The sequence below is a fragment of the Lathyrus oleraceus genome, chromosome 5 (assembly GCF_024323335.1).
Source record: "Lathyrus oleraceus cultivar Zhongwan6 chromosome 5, CAAS_Psat_ZW6_1.0, whole genome shotgun sequence".
Classification (NCBI taxonomy): Eukaryota; Viridiplantae; Streptophyta; class Magnoliopsida; order Fabales; family Fabaceae; genus Lathyrus; species Lathyrus oleraceus.
This window is the reverse complement of record NC_066583.1, coordinates 435,494,759-435,515,245: the sequence shown is the minus strand read 5'-3', so window position 1 is coordinate 435,515,245 and position 20,487 is coordinate 435,494,759. Positions and strand designations below refer to the sequence as shown.

At 39.5% G+C, this 20,487-nt stretch overlaps 2 protein-coding genes across 2 annotated transcripts; both read left to right on the top strand.

Moving 5' to 3' along the window:
- The first annotated feature begins 1,932 nt into the window (after positions 1 to 1,932).
- On the top strand, positions 1,933 to 2,826 carry LOC127081216 (uncharacterized). Its single transcript, XM_051021498.1, has one exon. It carries the CDS (start codon positions 1,933 to 1,935, stop codon positions 2,824 to 2,826), a length of 894 nt encoding a protein of 297 aa, XP_050877455.1.
- Positions 2,827 to 5,103: 2,277 nt separating this feature from the next.
- LOC127081215 (uncharacterized) lies at positions 5,104 to 6,318 on the top strand. Its single transcript, XM_051021497.1, has one exon. The coding sequence runs from the start codon at positions 5,104 to 5,106 to the stop codon at positions 6,316 to 6,318; it is 1,215 nt and encodes a 404-aa protein (XP_050877454.1).
- Positions 6,319 to 20,487: the final 14,169 nt, after the last annotated feature.

Below are 20,487 nucleotides of genomic sequence, written 5' to 3'. Positions count from 1 at the left end.
AAATCTTAAAAAGCCTACAAGGCACAAATCATCTTTCTAAATTAATGTAATACTAAAAATAGATTTAATTTTAAACTTGGGATGAAAAAGAATATAGAAAGCATCCACTTCATTATTTCTCAATTACTCGAACGATTGGCGTACACCATATTGCTCTAATTCTTGTCATCCGATTAAAACTTTAATCGTACAAATTCAAATTATTTTCCCAAATAAAATATAATTTCAAAAACTTTTTTTTTATAAAACCTTGGACGAAAAAGATAGGAGGCGTTCGCCTCACCATCTCTCGAATAATTGAATGATTGGCGCTAGCCATATTGCTCAAATTATCGACTTTTGGTTAAAACACATTAAATAAATTTGGATAAGAGAATAGGTGGCGCACACCTCATTATTTCTAGAATAAGCAAGTGGGAGGCGCACGCCTCACTACCGTGCATATTCAATTTTCACAAATAAGCTTTCAATAATAATTCAAATAAAATGGAGTAGAAGGCGTTCGCCTTATTATTCTTCGAAAGAATTGAACGATTGGTGTGCACCACATTGCTCAATCTTTTGTCGTTCTTTTAAAAATATCTAACACATCAATTCAACTTGTCACCCCCGTGTGACCAAAACTCTTTTCAAAAAGAAAACTGTTTAATCCCTTTTAACGCGCACAATAAACTAGTGCTTAAGCCTCCACCGAGAGTAGACAAACCAATGTTTAGCCTTTAGAACGTGATCTAAACAGCTGTTCATTAAAAGACACCAACCAATCGTAGTTCCCCAAACTACGAATGCTCTAATTTCCTTATTGCACCATAAGGATACGTAGGCACGAGATTGCGAGATCTTGGCAAGCATATTAATAAAAAACCTCCCTTTTCCCCCTTCTGAGGTTTCCATCCACCTCTTTTCAATATTTTCATAACTCGAAAAAAACAAACAACATTAACTAACATTCAAATAGCAAATTAAACTAAAAGGTTCCCGTTGAGTACAACGGACGTGAGGGGTGCTAATACCTCCGCCTTGCGTAATCGACTCCCGAACTCGAATATGGTTGCGACGACCATTATTCTATTTTTCAAAGGTTTTATCGATATTTTCCTATTCCTTCATTGGGATAAATAAAGTTCGATGGCGACTCTGTTCGAACAAATTTTTTTCGCTACCATCGCGAGGAATCGTATTTTTCAAGATGCGACAGATGGCAACTCTGTTGGGGACTAGCTATGCTCCAAGCAAGAGAGTCAAGCCTAACTTAGTTCAATTTGTGATAAATGTTAAATTACTGTTTTTCTTCATTATTTGCTTCTGTGTCTCCTGACGTATTATTTATGCTATGTAATTTATTCTGCTATTATGTTGGGTGATCTATGGTGTTTGACACATGTTGTGAGTTAAGCTCTGTACCCGAGCTTTGAGAAGAACTTAGAACCTGAAGTTGTGTAGTCTTGAACTAAGGGGTATACACCTCGTTGGGACAATACGAAGACTCCACCTAGAGTAGATCTGTTCGGAATTTCCATCATAATATGGCTAGCCCATTATTGCGAGGAAACTTTGAACATGGTCCATGACTCTGGGAACCTCATCTTAAACTGAAGTCCGTCTTCATGATTGGCGATCGTGTAGTATTGAACCGAAGGGTCTACACCCTGTTCGAACAATACGAGGATCCCACTTAGAGTAGACTGAACTTGGCCCATGACTCTAAGTTCTTGTCATGAAAACGGATAACCCTAGGAGCAATCCTTTGTGTATGGGGTAAAGGACATAGAACCATCGTATAAGTTGAACCTTGTGATATATGTGAAACTTGGATCCCTGTCATTGCATAAACATCATATTGTGTTCATTATGAGCATAACAAAATCATTTACACACTTTTTATTTTCAGGGAATTTCAAAATTTTCAGTTAATTAAGCATTCAGGAACAAATGGAGCTAGGAAAGAGAAAAACAATCCAAATCAAAGCCAAAGTACCGTGTGTGAAGGGGTTCATTGCATTCAGAGATGGGTTGAATAATATCCGTCGAGACGCATTCACACTCGGATATGGGAAGATTCTACACTTGTTGTCCGTATCGGTACAAAAGGATGCTATTACCGCACTAACCCAGTTTTATGATCCACCACTCAGACGTTTCCTCTTTAGAGATTTCCAATTGGCCCCGACTTTGGAAGAATTCGGAAGAGACTCTCCCAAACAGAAGAAGGGACCTTATAGGGGACTGGGTCAAATCCCAAAACCCAAAGAGCTGGCAGAAGTTTTAGACATTCTGGTCGAAGATCTAACCCCTAACATCAAAATTTGGGGGAAGGTACAAGGAATTCCTCAAGAATACTTGGAGAAGATTGCTCAAAGCTTTGCTAAAGCCCAAAAGTGGGAAGCCCATGATACTATTATGGCTTTACTTATTTTTGGATTGGTGTTATTTCCTAATATGGAGATGTTGATTGATGCAGCAGCTATTAGCGTGTTTTGGGCCGTCAAGGTTAAGAATGAAGATCCAGTGCCCGCGCTCCTGGTAGATGTTTATCACACATTGCACTTACGCTTCGAGAAGAAGGGAGGGTTGATGTTATGTTGCATACCGCTTCTTTACCAATGGTTTGTCTCTCATGTGTTCAAAGATGTTGATATGATTGAGGGGATTGATGGATACGAGTGGTCTCAAAAGCTAGTAGGACTCACTGAAAATACCATTATTTGGTATCCTCATGGTTTGAATGTGGGAGACACAATTACTAGTTGTGGAGAATTTCCGAATGTTCCATTAATAGGGTCAAAAGGCTGCATTAATTACAATCTGGTTTTAGCAATGAGATAGTTGGGTTATCCTACCACATACAAACCAGATGATCAGTTGTTAGAATATTTTGTGTTTCATGATATGGAGGATCTTGTTATACTAAGAAGGGTTATCCAAGCTTGGGAAAAAGTTCGCTTCAGAGGACAAGACAAAGGAAAGGGGGTCATAGGGGATAGAGAACCTTATTATCAATGGGTCACAAGGAGAAGTCAAGAGATCAAGCTACCATTCACCCTCGATCCTCCTACTTAACCTCCACCACCAGAGCCTACCCCTGTCTCTATTGAAGATGTGGAAGCATTGAAAGCTACTATAGCAAGACTCTGACGAGAAAATGAAGAGCTACATATCAGCTTCCAGCAAGTTTCAAATGAAAGAAATGAAATAAAGTGGGAACTAGAGAGGAAGAAGGCTCAGCTAGAAGCGACTGAGGAAAAGGTCGATAAGGAAGAACACAAGAGAAAGAAGGTGAAAGTAGGCATGGAGCAAGCTGACCAATGCCTAGAAACCATTAAAGAGCAGTTGAAACAAGTTGAGAAAGAGTGCCAAAAGAATAAGAGATGGTGGCTACGAGCAACAGAAGAGAAAAAAGAAGTTAGAGAGACATTGGAGGCTAAGATACATGATCTCACTATATCTCTTCACAATATTGAGACCCGAGCTGAGCACGAGCGTCGACTTAAGGAAAGAACCCTCGAAGCTTCTCGAGTCACGCCTACAATTTGGGCCGAGAAATGTTAAGAGGCAAAAGATGCTAGAGAAATTGCTCAACATTGGAAATATGGATTTGAGGCATTCCATCAAGACAGTGTGATATGGCTTAGGGAAAGAGAGCAAGTCATCGAAGATTACGATACCTTCAAAAGAACTATCAATTTCTTGCAAGAGGACAAAGATGGGTACCGTACAAATCTCAACAGTTTGGTAGAATTCTGCAACTGGACGACCCAAGAAATGCCTTGGAGGTTGAGAGAGGCAGTGGAAGGATTGGACCAACACGACACGCATCCCGATGTAATCAATTTTGTTATGATGTGTGAGGGGATGGTGAAAACGTTCAAGTTCGAATTAGAAGAACTCATAACCCGAAAGACTGTTGTGTGATTTTTCTATTTTTCTTGCATTGAGTTTATGCTTTCGCAAAAGTTTAATATTGGAGTTGTATTGATTTGGGCGTTTATGACTTTGTATCCCGTACTTTGACCATCTGAATGAATGAAGATGATCCTCGTTTTTATTTCCTGACTTTGTGTTTTCTTCGAATACTTAATAAAAATTACAACCGCTATGAAAACTCCCTGGAAATAAATAAATAAATAAATAAGAAAAAGGACATTTTTTCATTTGCATGCATCTACCCCATCACATATTTCATTTCAAAAAAAACTTACCCAACCTTTTTACCCTCTACCAGTAATGCTGACTAACCGACACCAATACGAGACACGGAGTAACTATAAGATGACATTAGAGCAAGTTAAGGCTAATCAAGTTACCATGAGGACAGACATCACTGTAATCCAAGAGAAGATGGATCAACTGTTAGAAACGATGCTAGCAATCGCCCAAAGAGAGAGGGTTGTGGATGCAGAAACTAGGGTGAGGAAGAATGATAGCACATCAGGATTGGTCCAACAAGACGAATGTTTCACTCACGCTAAGAAGAGTCTGGTTCATATATCGGTGGGAAACAAAGGGGATGGAGATCGTGCAAGGCCTTTTGATGCGTCTGCTTATTATGGGTCTGAAATGGGAGATGACCTTTACGACGCTTTCTATGTGCCTGATCAACCAAAGCCTAAGATACTTCCAGATCCTGCTGCGGATAGGCTTCGCGCCTTGGAAAAAAAGATCAAAGCTATAGAGGGGAATAATATCTTCGGTGCCGCTGCCATGAATATGGGTTAGGTATCAAATTTGGTCATCCCGACTAAATTTAAAACTCCTGATTTCGAGAAATACAAAGGCCAGACTTGTCCAAGAAGTCACCTGGTAATGTACTTCAGGAAAATGGCTGCCCATACTGAAAACGACAAGCTGCTTATACACTGTTTCCAAGACAGTTTAAGTGGAGCGTCTTTAAGGTGGTACATGAGCTTAGAGCAAGGGCGGATTCAAAGTTGGGAATATTTGGCTGACGCATTTCTCCATCAATACAAATATAAACTAGATATGGCGCCCGACCGAATGCAGTTATAAGGGATGACCATGAAGGAAAAGGACTCATTTAAAGAATACGCCCAACGATGGAGAGAGTTGGCTGCTCAGGTAGAGCCACCATTGTCTGAAAAAGAAATGACTGGAATATTTATGGACACACGGAAGGACCCTTTCTTTGATAGATTGGTGAGTAGTGCAGTGTCCGACTTTGCGCATCTGGTGACAATCGGAGATCGCATAGAAAAAGGGTTAAGAGATGGAAAGATTCAAGGAGTTGTGGCAGCCTCCAGCGCACCGAAAAAGTATACTGGAGGCTTCCAAAAGAAAAGAGAAGGTGATACGAACGCTATATCCAAAGGCTACAAGGGGAAGCAACAGGCTTCATATGGCCAAGTCGCCGCCGTGGTACCCATACCCTATCAACAACCAATACAGCAACAAGAAGTGTATCAACAACAGCATCAACAACATCGTCAACAACAAAATACCGCTCCACCAAGGCAATTCAGGCTAAGACCCCCGAGAAGGCAACTTGACCCTTTACCGGTGCCTTATAGCCAAATATTCTCGTACTTGCAAAAGGAGGGACTCTTGATGTTAAGGGAACTAAAACCGACTGTTTTTCCATATCCACCTGGATATGATGCTAACGCCCATTGTGAGTTTCACATGGGAGTGCCCGGCTATACCCTGGAGAATTGTTTTGCATTTCAAAATCGGGTACAAGACCTGATTGAAGCAAAGGTTGTCACCTTCACTCCGAGACGCCCGAACGTGAACACTAATCCTATGCCAACATATAGAGGTGCTTCCGTTAGTGACATTGAGGAGAGTGATCAAGGTGAATTGATTCTCAAAGTAGAAGAAATTCAAACTCTTATCACCATGATAGGAACACAACTACTAAAGAGTGGTATAATCCCGGTGGAGCTAGTTGATGAAGGAAATGATAAAAGGTTAAAGAATTTTATACAACAAATGTTGGACCAAGGCGAGTTACAGATCGAGCGTCGGGTCAAAAGCAGGAATGAGGAAGAAATAGCAGTGGTGGACATCCCTTATGATGAGGTTAATGTGGAAATCCCTATAAGCCCATTGGTAATAGAACTTCCAGCACCGTTCGCATATGAAGACGAGAAGGCGGTACCGTGGATATATCAGCCCAGAGCTTTTAAGCAAGGGCAGGAAGACCGACCCATGGTGATCAATGAACCAAACGTCATCTTGATTATGGGGCCAGCTGGAATGACGCGTAGTTGTCGAGTGTTCGCGCCAAGGACTGTTGATGCTTCTGTAAAAGCTAAAGGGAAGGAAATTTTTGCTCCTGTCCAAATCCCCGTCCCTAATTAAGAAATGCGAGAAATGCATCTTTCTCCTAAAGCTGCAGTCACTCGTGAAGAGGCCGAGGAATTTTTGAGGATAATCAAGAAGAGTGATTATAAAGTGGTGGACCAATTGAATTGAACACCTTCAAAGATCTCCATGTTATCTTTGTTGCTCAGCTCAGAAGCACACAGAAACTCGTTGATTAAAGTGTTAAGCGATGCGCATATCACGAAAGATATAACGGTGGAATAGTTTGAAGATGTGATAGCTTGTGTAACCACTGGATATTTTTTGGGTTTCAACGATGACGAACTGCCGGTCGAGGGAAAGAACCATAACAAAGCCCTACATATCTCCTAGAAATGCATAGACACTATACTGTCAAGGGTATTAGTAGACACGGGTTCCTCGTTGAACGTCATGCCAAAAACCACTTTGGTAAAGCTACCAATGGAAGGGATGAATATGAAGCCCAACACTCTGATCATAAAGGCGTTTGATGGCTCAAGGCGAGCAGTGATAGGGGAGATTGACCTGCCGGTTAAAATAGGCCCGACCGTCTTCACTATCACATTCCATGTTATGGACATACATCCCGGATATAGTTGCCTACTTGGGAGACCATGGATTCACTATGCAGGCACCGTCACTTCCACTATACATCAGAAGCTAAAATTCATCACAAATGACAAGATGATTGTGATTGGAGGAGAGGAGGATATCTTGGTTAGCCACTTAACGTCTTTCTGGTATATCGAGGTGGATGGCGAGATCACCGAGACCTCATTCCAATCCTTGGAGGTGGTAAACGTAATGGTCGTTCAACAGATGTCGGAAACACCAAAATCAGGACCATCCATGGCCTCGTGGAAAGGGGCTAAAGCTGTTATGGAGAGTGAAAATGCTCAAGACTGGGGCAAGGTGGTGGAAGTGCGAGAGAAACTTGGACAAGTTTGGTTTAGGGTATGACCCGTCATCGAGTGAAGTTGGTAACCAACATGGCCAAGAGCGGATTCCTTCTGTGGAAGAAACGTTCACCAACGCTGGCCACATTTTTGGCAACCAGGTGGCAATGATCAATGATGAAGTTCGCGAAGAGGGGGTGTCTAGCGGGATACGACAAGCCGCGCCCAATGAAGAATTGAAGAACTGGAAGGCCGTGGAAATCCCCCAACTTTTCCAAAAGTAATTTTATTATTTTAAACAAAACTCAGTGCTCTGCCCAAGGCACAGTGGCGTGTTGTAGGGCCTCCTTTATCTTTTCAAGAGTTTCTGAATATCATTAATAAAATGGAGATTTGCATTCAAATTTTTGTTCCTTTCCTTTCATTTTGTATTACAATAAAATGGCATTAATTCTTATGCATGCACTTTCTAAATAAACTGCATATATCATAACATGCATAGACACCACCGAGACCATTGATAACGACACTGCTAGGGTCTGGCATGATTTTGACTGTCCGATTTACCAAGCTGAAGACGAAGTGGGGGAAGATTTTGAACTCCCTGAAGAGTTGGCCAGATTACTCAGACAAGAAGAAAAGGTCATTCAACCACACCAGGAGGACGTCGAAGTTATCAACCTGGGAACAGAAGAAGATAAGAAAGAAGTAAGGGTAGGCGCCACACTTCAAGATGCAGTGAAGACAAGGTTGATAGAGGTCATACCAAGATATACCCGGATTAGACACTGACATCGTGACCCACAAGCTTCCCCTTAACGAAGAATACTCTACCGTCAAACAAAAGCTAAGAAGAACTCGATCGGATATGGCTCTCAAGATCAGAGAAGAGGTGAGAAAGCAGTTTAACGCCGGTTTCCTGGAAGTCGCTAAGTACCCACAATAGGTTGCCAACATTGTACCGATACCGAAGAAAGATGGGAAAGTCTGCATGTGCGTCGACTACCGAGACCTAAACAGAGCTAGTCCCAAAGACGATTTCCCATTACCACACATTGATGTATTAGTGGATAACACAACTCATTTCTCCGTATTTTCCTTTATGGATGGCTTCTCTGAATACAACCAAATTAAAATGGATCCCGGGGACATGGAGAAAACCACGTTCATTACCCCTTGGGGCACCTTTTGTTACAAAGTGATGTCGTTTGGATTAAAGAACGCCAGGGCAACATATAAACGTGTTATGGTGACTCTCTTTCATGACATGATTCATAAAGAGATTGAGGTGTATGTTGACGATATGATTGCAAAATCCCAGACAGAAGAAGAGCACACCACTAACCTGGAGAAACTGTTTGCACGGTTAAGGAAGTTTAGGTTGAGACTTAACCCTAACAAGTGCACATTTGGGGTTCGATCTGGGAAACTTTTAGGCTTTATTGTAAGCCAAAAGGGAATTGAAGTGGACCCTGACAAGGTCCGAGCCATTCAGAACATGCCTGCACCAAGGACTGAGAAGGAAGTTCGTGGGTTCTTGGGAAGACTAAATTACATCGCCAGGTTTATCTCTCACCTTACTGCCACATGCAAACCAATATTCAAACTTCTAAGGAAGAATCAAGGCGTGGAGTGGAATGATGACTTCCAAATAGCCTTCGACAAAATCAAAGAATACTTACAAGAGCCACGGATTCTGATGACCCCTACAGAAGGGAGACCTCTCATCATGTACTTGACAATGCTCGACGAGTCCATGGGTTGTGTATTGGGACAACAGACAACAAGATGAGACTAGTAGAAAATAGCATGCCATATATTATCTGAGCAAGATGTTTAATGATTACGAGACCAGATATTTATTACTCGAAAAGACCTGTTGTGCACTCGCGTGGGCCGTTAAGTGTCTCAGGCAGTACATGCTAACTCATACAACTTGGTTGGTATCTAAAATGGATCCTATCAAGTACATATTCGAGAAACCATCTCTTACCGGTAGAATTGCCCAATGACAGATGTTGTTATCAGAATATGATATTCAATACGTTGCGCAAAAGGCCATCAAAGGAAGCATGCTAGCAGACCATCTTACTCACCAACCGTTAGAGGATTACCAACCTTTGAAGTTTGACTTCCCAGACGAGGACATCATGGTTGTTAAGGATGCTGAAGACTCCGGACTAGAGGAGAGACCTGAGCCAAATACAGGATGGACTCTCATGTTCGAAAAGCTTCAAATGCAATAGGTCATGGAATTGGGGCAGTGCTGATGTCTCCCAAGAATTTCCATATACCGTTCACCGCAAAGCCCTGTTTTACCTGCACAAATAACATGGCCGAGTATGAAGCTTGCATATTGGGGCTGGAAGAAGCTATTGAGTTGAAGATCAAGGTACTATAAGTATTCAAGGATTCTGCTCTAGTGATACTTCAGATCAGAGGTGATTGGGAAACAAGACATGCTAACCTAATCCCATATCGGGATTACGTGCTGAAGTTACTCCCAAAATTTGACAAAATCACTTTCTCTCATATTTTTCGAGAAGAGAATCAGATGGCAGGTGCCTTAGCAACCTTGGCTTCCATGTACAAGTTAATATGGCCTAATCATCATCCTCACATTGAAATTAGGCGTTTTGATGAACCTGCGTATTGCCTGACAACAGTAGAAGAGCCAGATGGTAAACCCTGGTTCTTTGACATCAAATAGTATCTAGAGAAGCAAGAATACCCGCAAGAGGCTTCCAGCCTTGATAAAAGGACCATACGGAGGTTGGCATCAAAGTTCCTTTTAAATGGGAAGGTATTATACAAGTGGAATTATGACATGGTTTTATTGAGGTATGTGGACAAACATGAAGCTAATCAGCTTATGAAGGACATACACGAAGGGTCCTTCGGCACAAACGCAAATGGGCATGCAATGGTGAAGAAGATCTTAAGGGCGGGTTACTACTGGTTAACGATGGAAGCCGACTGATCATTACACCAGAGCATGCTACAAATGCCAAATCTATGCTGACAAAGTACATGTACCGCCTACCCCGTTAAATGTTATAGCATCACCTTGGCCATTCTCTATGTGGGGCATCGACATGATCGGGATGATAGAACCCAAAGCGTCTAATGGACATAGATTTATCCTGGTGGCGATAGACTACTTCACCAAATGGGTTGAAGTCGCATCTTATGTGAATATCACGAAGCATGTAGTCGCCCGTTTCTTAAAAAACAATATCATATGTCGATACGGGATTCCGAACAGAATCATCACTGATAACGGGTCCAATCTCAACAACAAGACCATGGAGGAGTTATACACAACATTCAAGATTGAGCATCATAACTCATCACCATATCGGCCTAAGATGAATGGGGTTGTCGAAGCTGCGAACAAAAATATCAAGAAAATCATCCAGAAGATGGTAGTCACGTACAAGGATTGGCATGAGAAGCTACCTTTTGCGTTACACGGTTATCGTACCTCAGTACGAACTTCAACAGGGGCAACCCCTTATTCCTTGGTATACGACATGGAAGCAGATCTCCCTATAGAAGTGGAGATTCCCTCGATGAGAGTCCTGATGGAGGCTAAGTTAGACGAGGCAGAATGGGTTCAATTAAGGTTCAATGAGGTCAACCTTATTGAGGAGAAACACTTTGGAGCATTGTGTCACGGTCAACTCTATCAGAGGCGTCTTAAGAAGGCATTTGACAAAAAAAGTATGTCCTAGGGTGTTTCAAGAGGGAGATTTGGTGTTGAAGAAGATCTTGCCCATTCACAAGGATTCTAGGGGAAAGTGGACACCAAATTATGAAGGCCCATTTGTGGTGGTTAGAGCCTTCTCCGGGGGCGCTCTAATCCTAGCAACTATGGACAGTGATGAACTGCCACTTCCCATCAATAGTGATGATGTTAAAAAGTACTTTGCCTAAAAAAGTGGAATAGTAAAAGCCGCTAAATCGAAAACCTGAAAGGGAGATTTAGGAAAAAATGGCTATCCCGGTGGATCGAAAACCCGAAAGGGCGATCCATGCAAAAATTAGGGATAAAAAATTAAAAAAATTGACCCGCTGAGTTGAAAAATCGAAAGGGCGGCTCAGGCAAAAATGGGTATCCCGGTGGATCGAAAACTCAAAAGGGCGATCAGGCAAAAGTTAGGGATTAATTCCAAGACAAAGAACTGTACTTTCAGGCATCTAGCATATCCCTCGAGGATAAAGAATCAATCTACCTGACTTTTTCCAAAGCGACGTACTCGGACTATCAAAGACATAAGGATCATAGCAGTGTGGAGACTCAATAGGAACTCAATTTTATTGTCGTCCTATTTCTATGCACATCAATTACCTCATTAAGGAATTGCATCGTTATGTACAATCGCCCACTCAAGGGTCAGATCAATAAAAGAGAATTTTTCTCGACAAAAGTTATGCCCAAATTATTTTGTATTTTATCTGTTTGTTTGCAAGGCATTTTTATTTTTGATAAACATCACTCTTAAAGATTCTGGAGAAAATAAAAACACATAATTGAATGAAGTGATAAAATTGCTTTTGAAATAGTAAAAGGGTAGATCTCATAGCCCCCAAGTTTGTTCTTGTTTTTCATTGGGGTATAAGATTGTTTGCAGGCACCTATGTTCGTTCCAATTGCTAATCAAACGCCTCTCATAGATATACTCATGGTATAGCCAAACCTCAGCGAGTCTCTAGTGCATTTCCAGCAAGAACGTTAATAAATCATGGTTAAAATATCGCGTGTTGAAAAGTCTGAACCCTTCGAGTGGCCTGGGGCAGCCCAAATATATTCCCAAAATTACCCAGTGGGGCATCAAATCTTGATCTCCATCATAACAAAAGTCCACACTGTTGGCATCATCACCAAAGCGAAAACGCCTTAACCGGGGCACATCCCAATTACCCATTTGCATACTCGCATACATCGCATGCTCCATGTGCATCAATTACATACATAATCTTCCTACCAAATAGGAAAATTCACCAAGAAATAATCATACCAATAATTGGCATACATATGCATAGCCTTATACGATTCACATTCCTATATGCACATCCTAAATATCCTCGGCATTTGCATGTTCGCATACGCCGCATGCATAATTTCATACATAGTGCTTTCATCCAAAGTGGAACGTCATACATCAAGCATAAAAAATCAGGATCCATGGTCATTCATGTGTATCCCAGACTTTCCTCCTTCAATTCAATAGAGTTGATACCCTGCATATGCTTGTGGAATTATTTCTCAGCTAGTCTTTCTTCAACTTTATGGCTGATAGTGAGATTCCCCAACGTCTTTGCTATCATTTCTCCCCAAGCAGAGGTTACCATAAAAGTCTCTTATGAGCTTCTCCCCTGCAGAGCTTTTCCAGCAGATTTCCTCCAAAGGGAATCTTTTCTAGAATATTTCCCCCAACAAACGAACATTTGAGATACTGCTTCATTTATCTAAAGAATCTCATTTATCTGTTTAAGACACTGGTTCATTTATCTGAAGAATCTCATTTATCTGTTCGAGATACTGCTTCATTTATCTGAAGAATCTCATTTTATCTGTTTGAGATGTTGCTTCATCAATATGAAGAGTCTCATTCCAATTTCTTTTGAGATACTACTCTAGTATCCTCGAAGAGTCTTAGATTCAATTAAGGTATCATTCCCTTGTTCGGAATATCTTAATTTGATCGTATAAGATGCTACTTCGATTCGATACAGAGAATCTCATTTTTGCTGTTTGAGATGTTGTTTCATCAATATGAAGAGTCTCATTCCAATTTCTTTTGAGATACTGCTCTAGTATCCTTGAAGAGCCTTAGATTCAATTAAGGTATCATTGCCTTGTTCGAAATATCTTAATTCTATCATATAAGATGCTGCTTCATTTTGATACAGAGAAACTCATTTTTGTTGTTTGAGATGCTGCAGTAAGACCATAATTTTGACCCTAAGATCCCTCATGCAATTCCATCATATGCATTAGCATTGGGATCATACCTTAGCATCCTCCTTACCCTTTTTTCATTGGGTTTGTTTTAGGAGAGATCACCAAGCACTACGTGATTGTATCATACTTGTATTTTATCATTTCACTAACCAAAATACCAAAAATATGTCTTTGCATTTGCCTAACTCTTTTGTAGGTAGGGCATGATCTCCATTGATCTATCAAGTTCACATCTAGGGTTTGAGACCCTCATGAAAAAGAGCACAACCATGAATTGATTCAAGGATAGTCATAAACATCATATATGAGTCCCAATGACCTCTACATGTTATATTGATCAAGTTTTCTTCAAGAGTTTGAGGGTGGTTTGCCTTGGAAACCCTAGTTTGACTGGGTATCTTGAGTAACTTCTCCAACAAGCTATCTCACCAATTGATCAAATTTCTCAAGGGACACTTCAAAATTCATCATCTTATGCATATATGATCTACCATGAGCCTAGAAAGTCAAGAGAATCGAAGATTAGCAAGTTGGTTGATGGTGGTTGGCCAGATGAATTCATCTGATCAAAACTGGGTCTCCCTAGACCCGATCTCCTACAATTTTCACCATATGAAAATGATTCCAAGAGCAAACATACTCTAAATGATATTCCAAACAACTTTCATGTTGAGACCTAGCGATATTTTTGCTTTGAAAATCATTTTCTATGTTGAAACATTATAGGTCATTTTGTTTAAACCCTAATTTGAAAGTCAACTTCCCAAGGCCATATCTTGCTCAATTTTTAAGATATGAAAGATTTCCAAGCTTCACAATCAAACTCAAGATGTCTAATTCAACTTTTAGGTTTGGAGTGAGAGCTGATTCAACTTTTATGAGCATGTGATATGAGGTTACATTATATGTCACTTTTGACCTATACCATTGATCAAGTGATTTTTCCAAACTTCAAAAATGCATAACTCTATCATTTCAAATCCAAATGAAACGAAATTGGTCACGATTTTGAAGGTATTTGAAAGATCTACAACTTTGATAAAGACACTTTTCTCATTTGAAGCTCACATAAAAAGTTAAGCAAGGTGGAATATTGGGACATATGGCTTGACACTTAGAAAAAATTTCAATATGTTAAAATTTCCAAACTTCCACCTCAAAATTTTTGAACAGGAAAGTTGTTCCTCTTGATCTAACCTTTCCAAAAAGCTCAAATTCATCCATTTTGGACAGGAAATGAATGGGTTGCACATGGCTTGAACATGGTATCATCATTTGGCAAGATTGAACTTCAAACATCCATGCACAACTGCCTAGCATTCCAACATGACTTCAGCATTGCTTACACTCAATTATGGATCAGATAGAGTGATTTCATGGGCCTGCACACGCCCATGCACTCATGCATCACACATTGCTAATTTTGGAAGCTCATTTCAAGTGTGCAAATATCAACTGAATTGGCTATAAATAGAGCTCCATATGCTCAAAATTTCACAGACATTCGCGCCAGCTTTGATCCCAAACCTCTAACTCTCTCATTTCAAAGGATAATCCTGAGAATTTCACTTTAAATTGAGTTTGAATTCTCTGTGTTGAGATTCAAAACTCCAGGGATCCAAGACCTTTTGAGCACTCAATTCTTCTTCTGCAAGCATTTGGAGTGAGATCAAGCATGAGCCAAGGTAAGAACAGCTTAATCCAGACCTACATTGAAGGTATTTTCCAGAAATTTTAATCTCTTCGATTCTCTATTAATCTTGCTCAATTCTCTATATTCTTTGGTTGTCTGAAGTCCTACCAATGTAGGCAAGAAGATTGAGTTACTTTGAGGCCAAATCGAAGCAACTCAGTTCATGTACCTCAAATTTCAACTCCATGTATCTCTCAATATACTTGGAGTTAGGATGAATTGAGGTCAGATTCGTGCTCTACGCCATTTTTTATTTTAGATCATGTCCCCCTTTTTTATTCTGGTGATGGTTGAAGGTGGACCAGTCAGGTGAGGTCCACCAGAGAAGAAGACCGGAGCTACAGCTCCGGCGATGTGTTGGCATCTCTCACAACCATAGGATCCAGTTGAAATGATTTAATCACGAGCGTGCATGTTGATTACCACGTGTGTGGACAATTGACTCAAGTGCATGGTGAACCGCGCACGCTCAACCACTTGATTTGCCACCTTAATTAATGAGGCAGATCAAGTGGTCCACGTTTTTTTGATTTTCTGTTTTTTATTTTAATTCCTTTGATTTTCATTAATTCGTATTAATTTTAATATTGATCCAAAAAATATGAGAGTTTCACCAAATATTTTCAAATATTTTCCTCTTTCATATTCTGAATTAAAATTATTTTTTGAATCATTATTAATATTTTTCATTATTTAATTGATTTTTCATTTGTTTTTTATTGTTTAAAAATACTTTTGAGTCTTTAAAAAATCTAAAAAAAATTGTCCAAGGTCCTTTGACCTTGTTTGACCTATGATAAATGTCATGGCCATTTATTTGGTGTTTCGATGAGGTTTTAGGAATTTGACAAACCATATTTAATTTAAATGCCTTATTTTAGTTTTTTTTTAATTTGATTAAATGCCAAATAATTTGTTGACCAATTGTGATGACTCGTTGGTGTTTGACTATTGTTGTTGGGTCTTGGTCAAGGTTGATTTGACTTTGTCAAATTAATATCATTGGATTTAGGGGATTGATGGAATGTACATTCCATCTCCCAAAATGAATGGATGATATTAATTTGGTAAAAGTCCTCCTTTGACCAATTTGTGTTTTGATCCATTACCCTCCCACTTCATCTTATTCCCCTTCTTCATTCATCCATTCCATTTGGCCCATGATATCTCAAAATCCTAAGGCTAGTTGATTAGAAAATTAACATGAGTATGGATGAGATTATGCCACACCTTTTGCATATCCTTTTTTTTGTGGTATGTTTCATGAGCATAGTCTATTATACTATGTCTCTAACATGCATTAACACCAAAATTCTATTGCCCGACCTCAAATAGTTGTGACTTCTACATAAGTCCAATTACGATTGCTTAACATAGCGCTAAACTTGTGACACAAAAGGCATAAGCATTCTAGTTAGTAAGATTGTAAGTCTCCCCTCTTTCATGGTATTGTGTGGAAACTTGGCCTTTTTTCCTTCCTTTGGAATATGTCTTGGTTCAAGGATCCATGCTTGTGATAAGTGGGTTGAGTGTTCTCCAAAGAATGTCTTAAAATGAAAAGCAAAAGCAAAACAATAGTAACTTCTAACCTATTAACTACTAACTTTTAATTTCAAGCCCTTTACTTTAATGCCATTTAATTCTAGCTTTTATACATTTGCCATTGTTCATATCATTCTAATTGTTTATGTTAATGCAATTTTCACTTTATCCACTTGGACCATATTGTGTGATAAATTTTATTTGTGTATACTTTGCTTGTTTGTATGGTCTTTGACCATTAATGTACATAATAACAACAAAAACCCTAAAAAACTTTTTGTGTGGACTGTTGGCTTGATCTTGGACAAATAGACTTAGAATCTAGGCAACCTTCCTATGCTAAAGGACTTGGCCAATGCCAACTTATTGAGAAACCAAGTGCTTGCAATTTGAAACTTCATATGATACATCATTCAAGATCTCTCTGAGTTCATCTGTAACATGATCATTGTGAAGTTGTTATTTTGAACCTGTGACTTTTGAAATTCATCTGTTACATGGGTTATTTTGAGGAAGATCATGGAATGGATAAGCTTGGATGTGGCCATCTTTATTTGATGCCTTTTCTCTTTAAGATTAATATAATTGTGCATTTGTGTGTTGCTTGATTTTGAAAGTCCAAGGGAATTCTGGGTTTCTATTGACATTCTTGTCTATTGGATTGCTACCCATTTGGTCAGATCTTTTCAACTCTAAACTTTAAATTTTGTACATAGGATATCCTCTTCATATTCTCCCCATTTATTTAATTTCAAAAATCTCTCCCTCCTTTTTCAAAACCTTCTTGGATTGAACTTATTTTGTTCTCAACTTTGACCACTTTTGCAAAAGATAGAAACTTTGGCCTTATGCCATTGCATTTTCAAACTTCTTTTCTAAATCAAACTTGTAAGTAAACTTAACTATACTTGACTTAAACTTTCAAAAAAAAGTCAAAATGAACTAACTCATTCAAACCATTTTTAGGCCTTTGTGCCTTTCAAACTTAATTCTTGTTAAAAGCAATGCATCCACTTTGAAATTTGTATCACGAACAACGAGATTTTGATCCCTCATTTTTATGTTGGTATGTAGGCACAAGACCGAAGGTCTTGTCAAACACAAAAATATAATTAATTGAATTCTTTTCTCACCCCCCCCCCCATTCTATTTTGTTTGTAAACATCACTTTATACCAAGTACATATGCACACAAAAAGGGCTCCCTAGAAGTACCTAGGACACTTTGGATGCTAACACCTTCCCTCTGTGTAACCAACCCCCTTACCTGTAATCTCTGACTTTTTATTAGTTTTGATTTGAAAATATCTTACTTTTAGGTTTTGTTCGTACTTTTTTCCTTTTCCCTTGGAAACAATAAAAGCGCGGTGGTGACTCTTGTTATTTGATCTCTAGCTTATCCATAGCTTGATGATCATGAATTTACCGCTATAAAAATTAAGTGGCGACTCTGCTGGGGAGTAGTCTCCAGTGGGTTTAGCCTACTTTTTACGTGAATATATTTGTATATATGTGATGTTTGTATATATGTATGTGTGATATACTCTGCTTGTTATGCTTGGTGATATCTGAATGGTGAGATAAGTTCTAACCCGAACTTGAGTGCAATTAAGATAGGAGGATGGTATAGTCATGTTCGACTTGTGTGGAGTAGTCCTTAACAAGTTGGCTTGAGACCCATCTGCTCAGTGGAGACTCTTTTGGATTTGGAATGTCACATAAGTATTTGTGGTTAGGCATTGCTATCTCTAATTGGGTCCGAGAAGCTGAGGACCGTAGAACATTTACCCCCTCTTGGCCTATTTAGGACGTAGTGCAGAAACTTTGCAAGTGTAGACTTGATAATAGTTGTTACGCGATACTACACTCAGATGAGTTTCTCTTGAGAATATTATGGGTAGATGAGTCAGTCATCTTAACCTGTAATATCCGATAGATGGAATTAAGACTCTGGGAACTTTTTAGAACATGGTCTACAGGTTTTTATCCTTAGTTCACTCATTTGGGTTGGTTCTTACCCAGACTCCATGCTCGTGACTTACAACAAACTCTTGATTATTGGTTGATCCAATCAAGTCTTGTCAATATCAATGGAACTTGGGTGTTGATAAGGTGTAAACCACAATCCACCAAAATGGATGATTGATCTTGACAATGACTTGATTCATACCTTGACCTTTGTTTGCCTTGTGTGTGATCCCTTATTTGTGATTGTTGCGTTCATGCATTCAAGCGCATCATAACATTCATCACACAAAAATTTCAAGGAACTAAGGTATCATTTGCAAATATTTTCAGACCATGGATTATGGACGAAGGAACACCAAGAAGTACAGTTTCAGATGTCCCGACTTGAAAGAGTTAAGGAAGCTAGCATCTTTTGTATTAGATCCCTTGGACTTCAAACAATGTCATGGGAACCTTTTATCCATCTTGTCTGTTGATGTGATTGAAGGACTTTTGAGTGTGCTAGTCCAGTTCTATGATCCTCTCTACCGTTGTTTCACTTTCCCAGATTTTCAGCTTGTGCCTACATTGGAGGAGTATTCTCATCTTTTGGGGATACCTGTTTCTAGTAGAGTGGATTTTAGTGGATTGGAGGAGATTCTCCGGTCTAGTATTATTGCTGAAGCTCTTCACTTGAAGAAGTCTGAGATAGAGGCTCATTGGGTGAAGAAAGGAGGATTGTTTGGGGTTGCCATCTAATTTCCTCATCAAGGAAGCTACTGCTTTTGCTCAAGTCGGTAGTGTGGATGCTTTTGAAGTTATCTTTATGTTGATCATTTATGGATTAGCTTTGTTCCCTAACATTGATGGTTTTGTTGATGTTAACGCCATTAGACTTTTCTTGATTGGGAATCTTATGCCTACTCTGTTGGGTGATATGTATTTCTCTTTGCATCTAAGGAATTCTAAAGGTGGTGGAACGATTGTCTGTTGTATTCCTCTTATGTACAAGTGGTTTATTTCGCACTTGCCTCAAACACCTATTTTTGTGGAGAACAAACAATGTCTAAGGTGGTCTCAGAGACTTATGTCTCTCACTAATGATGATATAGTTTGGTATGATCCGTCTTTGATCAGTTTGGAGATTATTGATAGTTATGGTGAATTCTCTAATGTGCCTCTCATTGGTACACAAGGAGGAATTAACTACAACCCTGCTTTGGCTCGTCGTCAACTTGGGTTCCCCTTGAGAGACAAACCTAATAACACTTTGTTAGAAGGTCTTTTCTATCAAGAGGGTAAAGATCCCCAACATTTGAAGCAGAAGATTGTGCATGCTTGGCATAATGTGCATAGGAAAGGAAGATCCGAGCTTGGTCTGCGCAATTGTGTAGCTTTGGAAGCTTACAATCTTTGGGTGAAGAAGAGAGCTATGGAGTTTAAGATGCCTTATCCTTGCGAAAGACCTATGTCTATGATTGTGGTTGAGTCATTAACTCTCCCTAACCAAGATGTAGAGGAGTTGGAAGACGCGCTCGCCAAGATGAAGCAAGAGAAGGATATGTGGGAAGAGCGTTTTCGTGCTTTGAGCAAGAAGCATGAAGAGTTGCAGTTGGAGTCTAAGGACAAAGATGCACTTGTTGAGTTACGTGAAGATCGGGTGACGAAGAGACAGAGAGAGCCACAGTTTTCATCTTCTAGCATGTCGCAGCCTTCCGTTGCTTGGAAGAAGATTATTGATCAGCTTGTCCTCGAGAAGACTCAGATGAAGGCTTCTTTTGAGACCGAGATCCATCATATTCGAAGGAAGTACGCGCCTACAGCCAGATCTTCTGACTTTGTTGTTAGGGATCCTTAGGATGACCAGTCTCCTTTTCTCTTGTATTTTTCATTTGGTTTCTGAAATTGTACTCAGTGTAATCCTTCCAATTATAAATGAAAAAGATATTTTTGGTCATATCAAATTGTTGCAATTGCCATTTAAAAATATATATTTGCAAATAATATAGTAAGTTCCTTGAAAATAAAAAAACAATCAAGCATTACATGCATCATTTGCATGAGCAGGTTTTCGCCAGATGTCTGATTGGTGTTTCTTCTATGCTTTAGCCAAGCTGACTCATCGGTACAATACCCGAG

Coding starts and splice junctions, on each gene's coding strand:
- LOC127081216 (XM_051021498.1), top strand. CDS start 1,933: ATGGAGCTAGGAAAGAGAAAAACAATCCAAATCAAAGCCAAAGTACCG.
- LOC127081215 (XM_051021497.1), top strand. CDS start 5,104: ATGACTGGAATATTTATGGACACACGGAAGGACCCTTTCTTTGATAGA.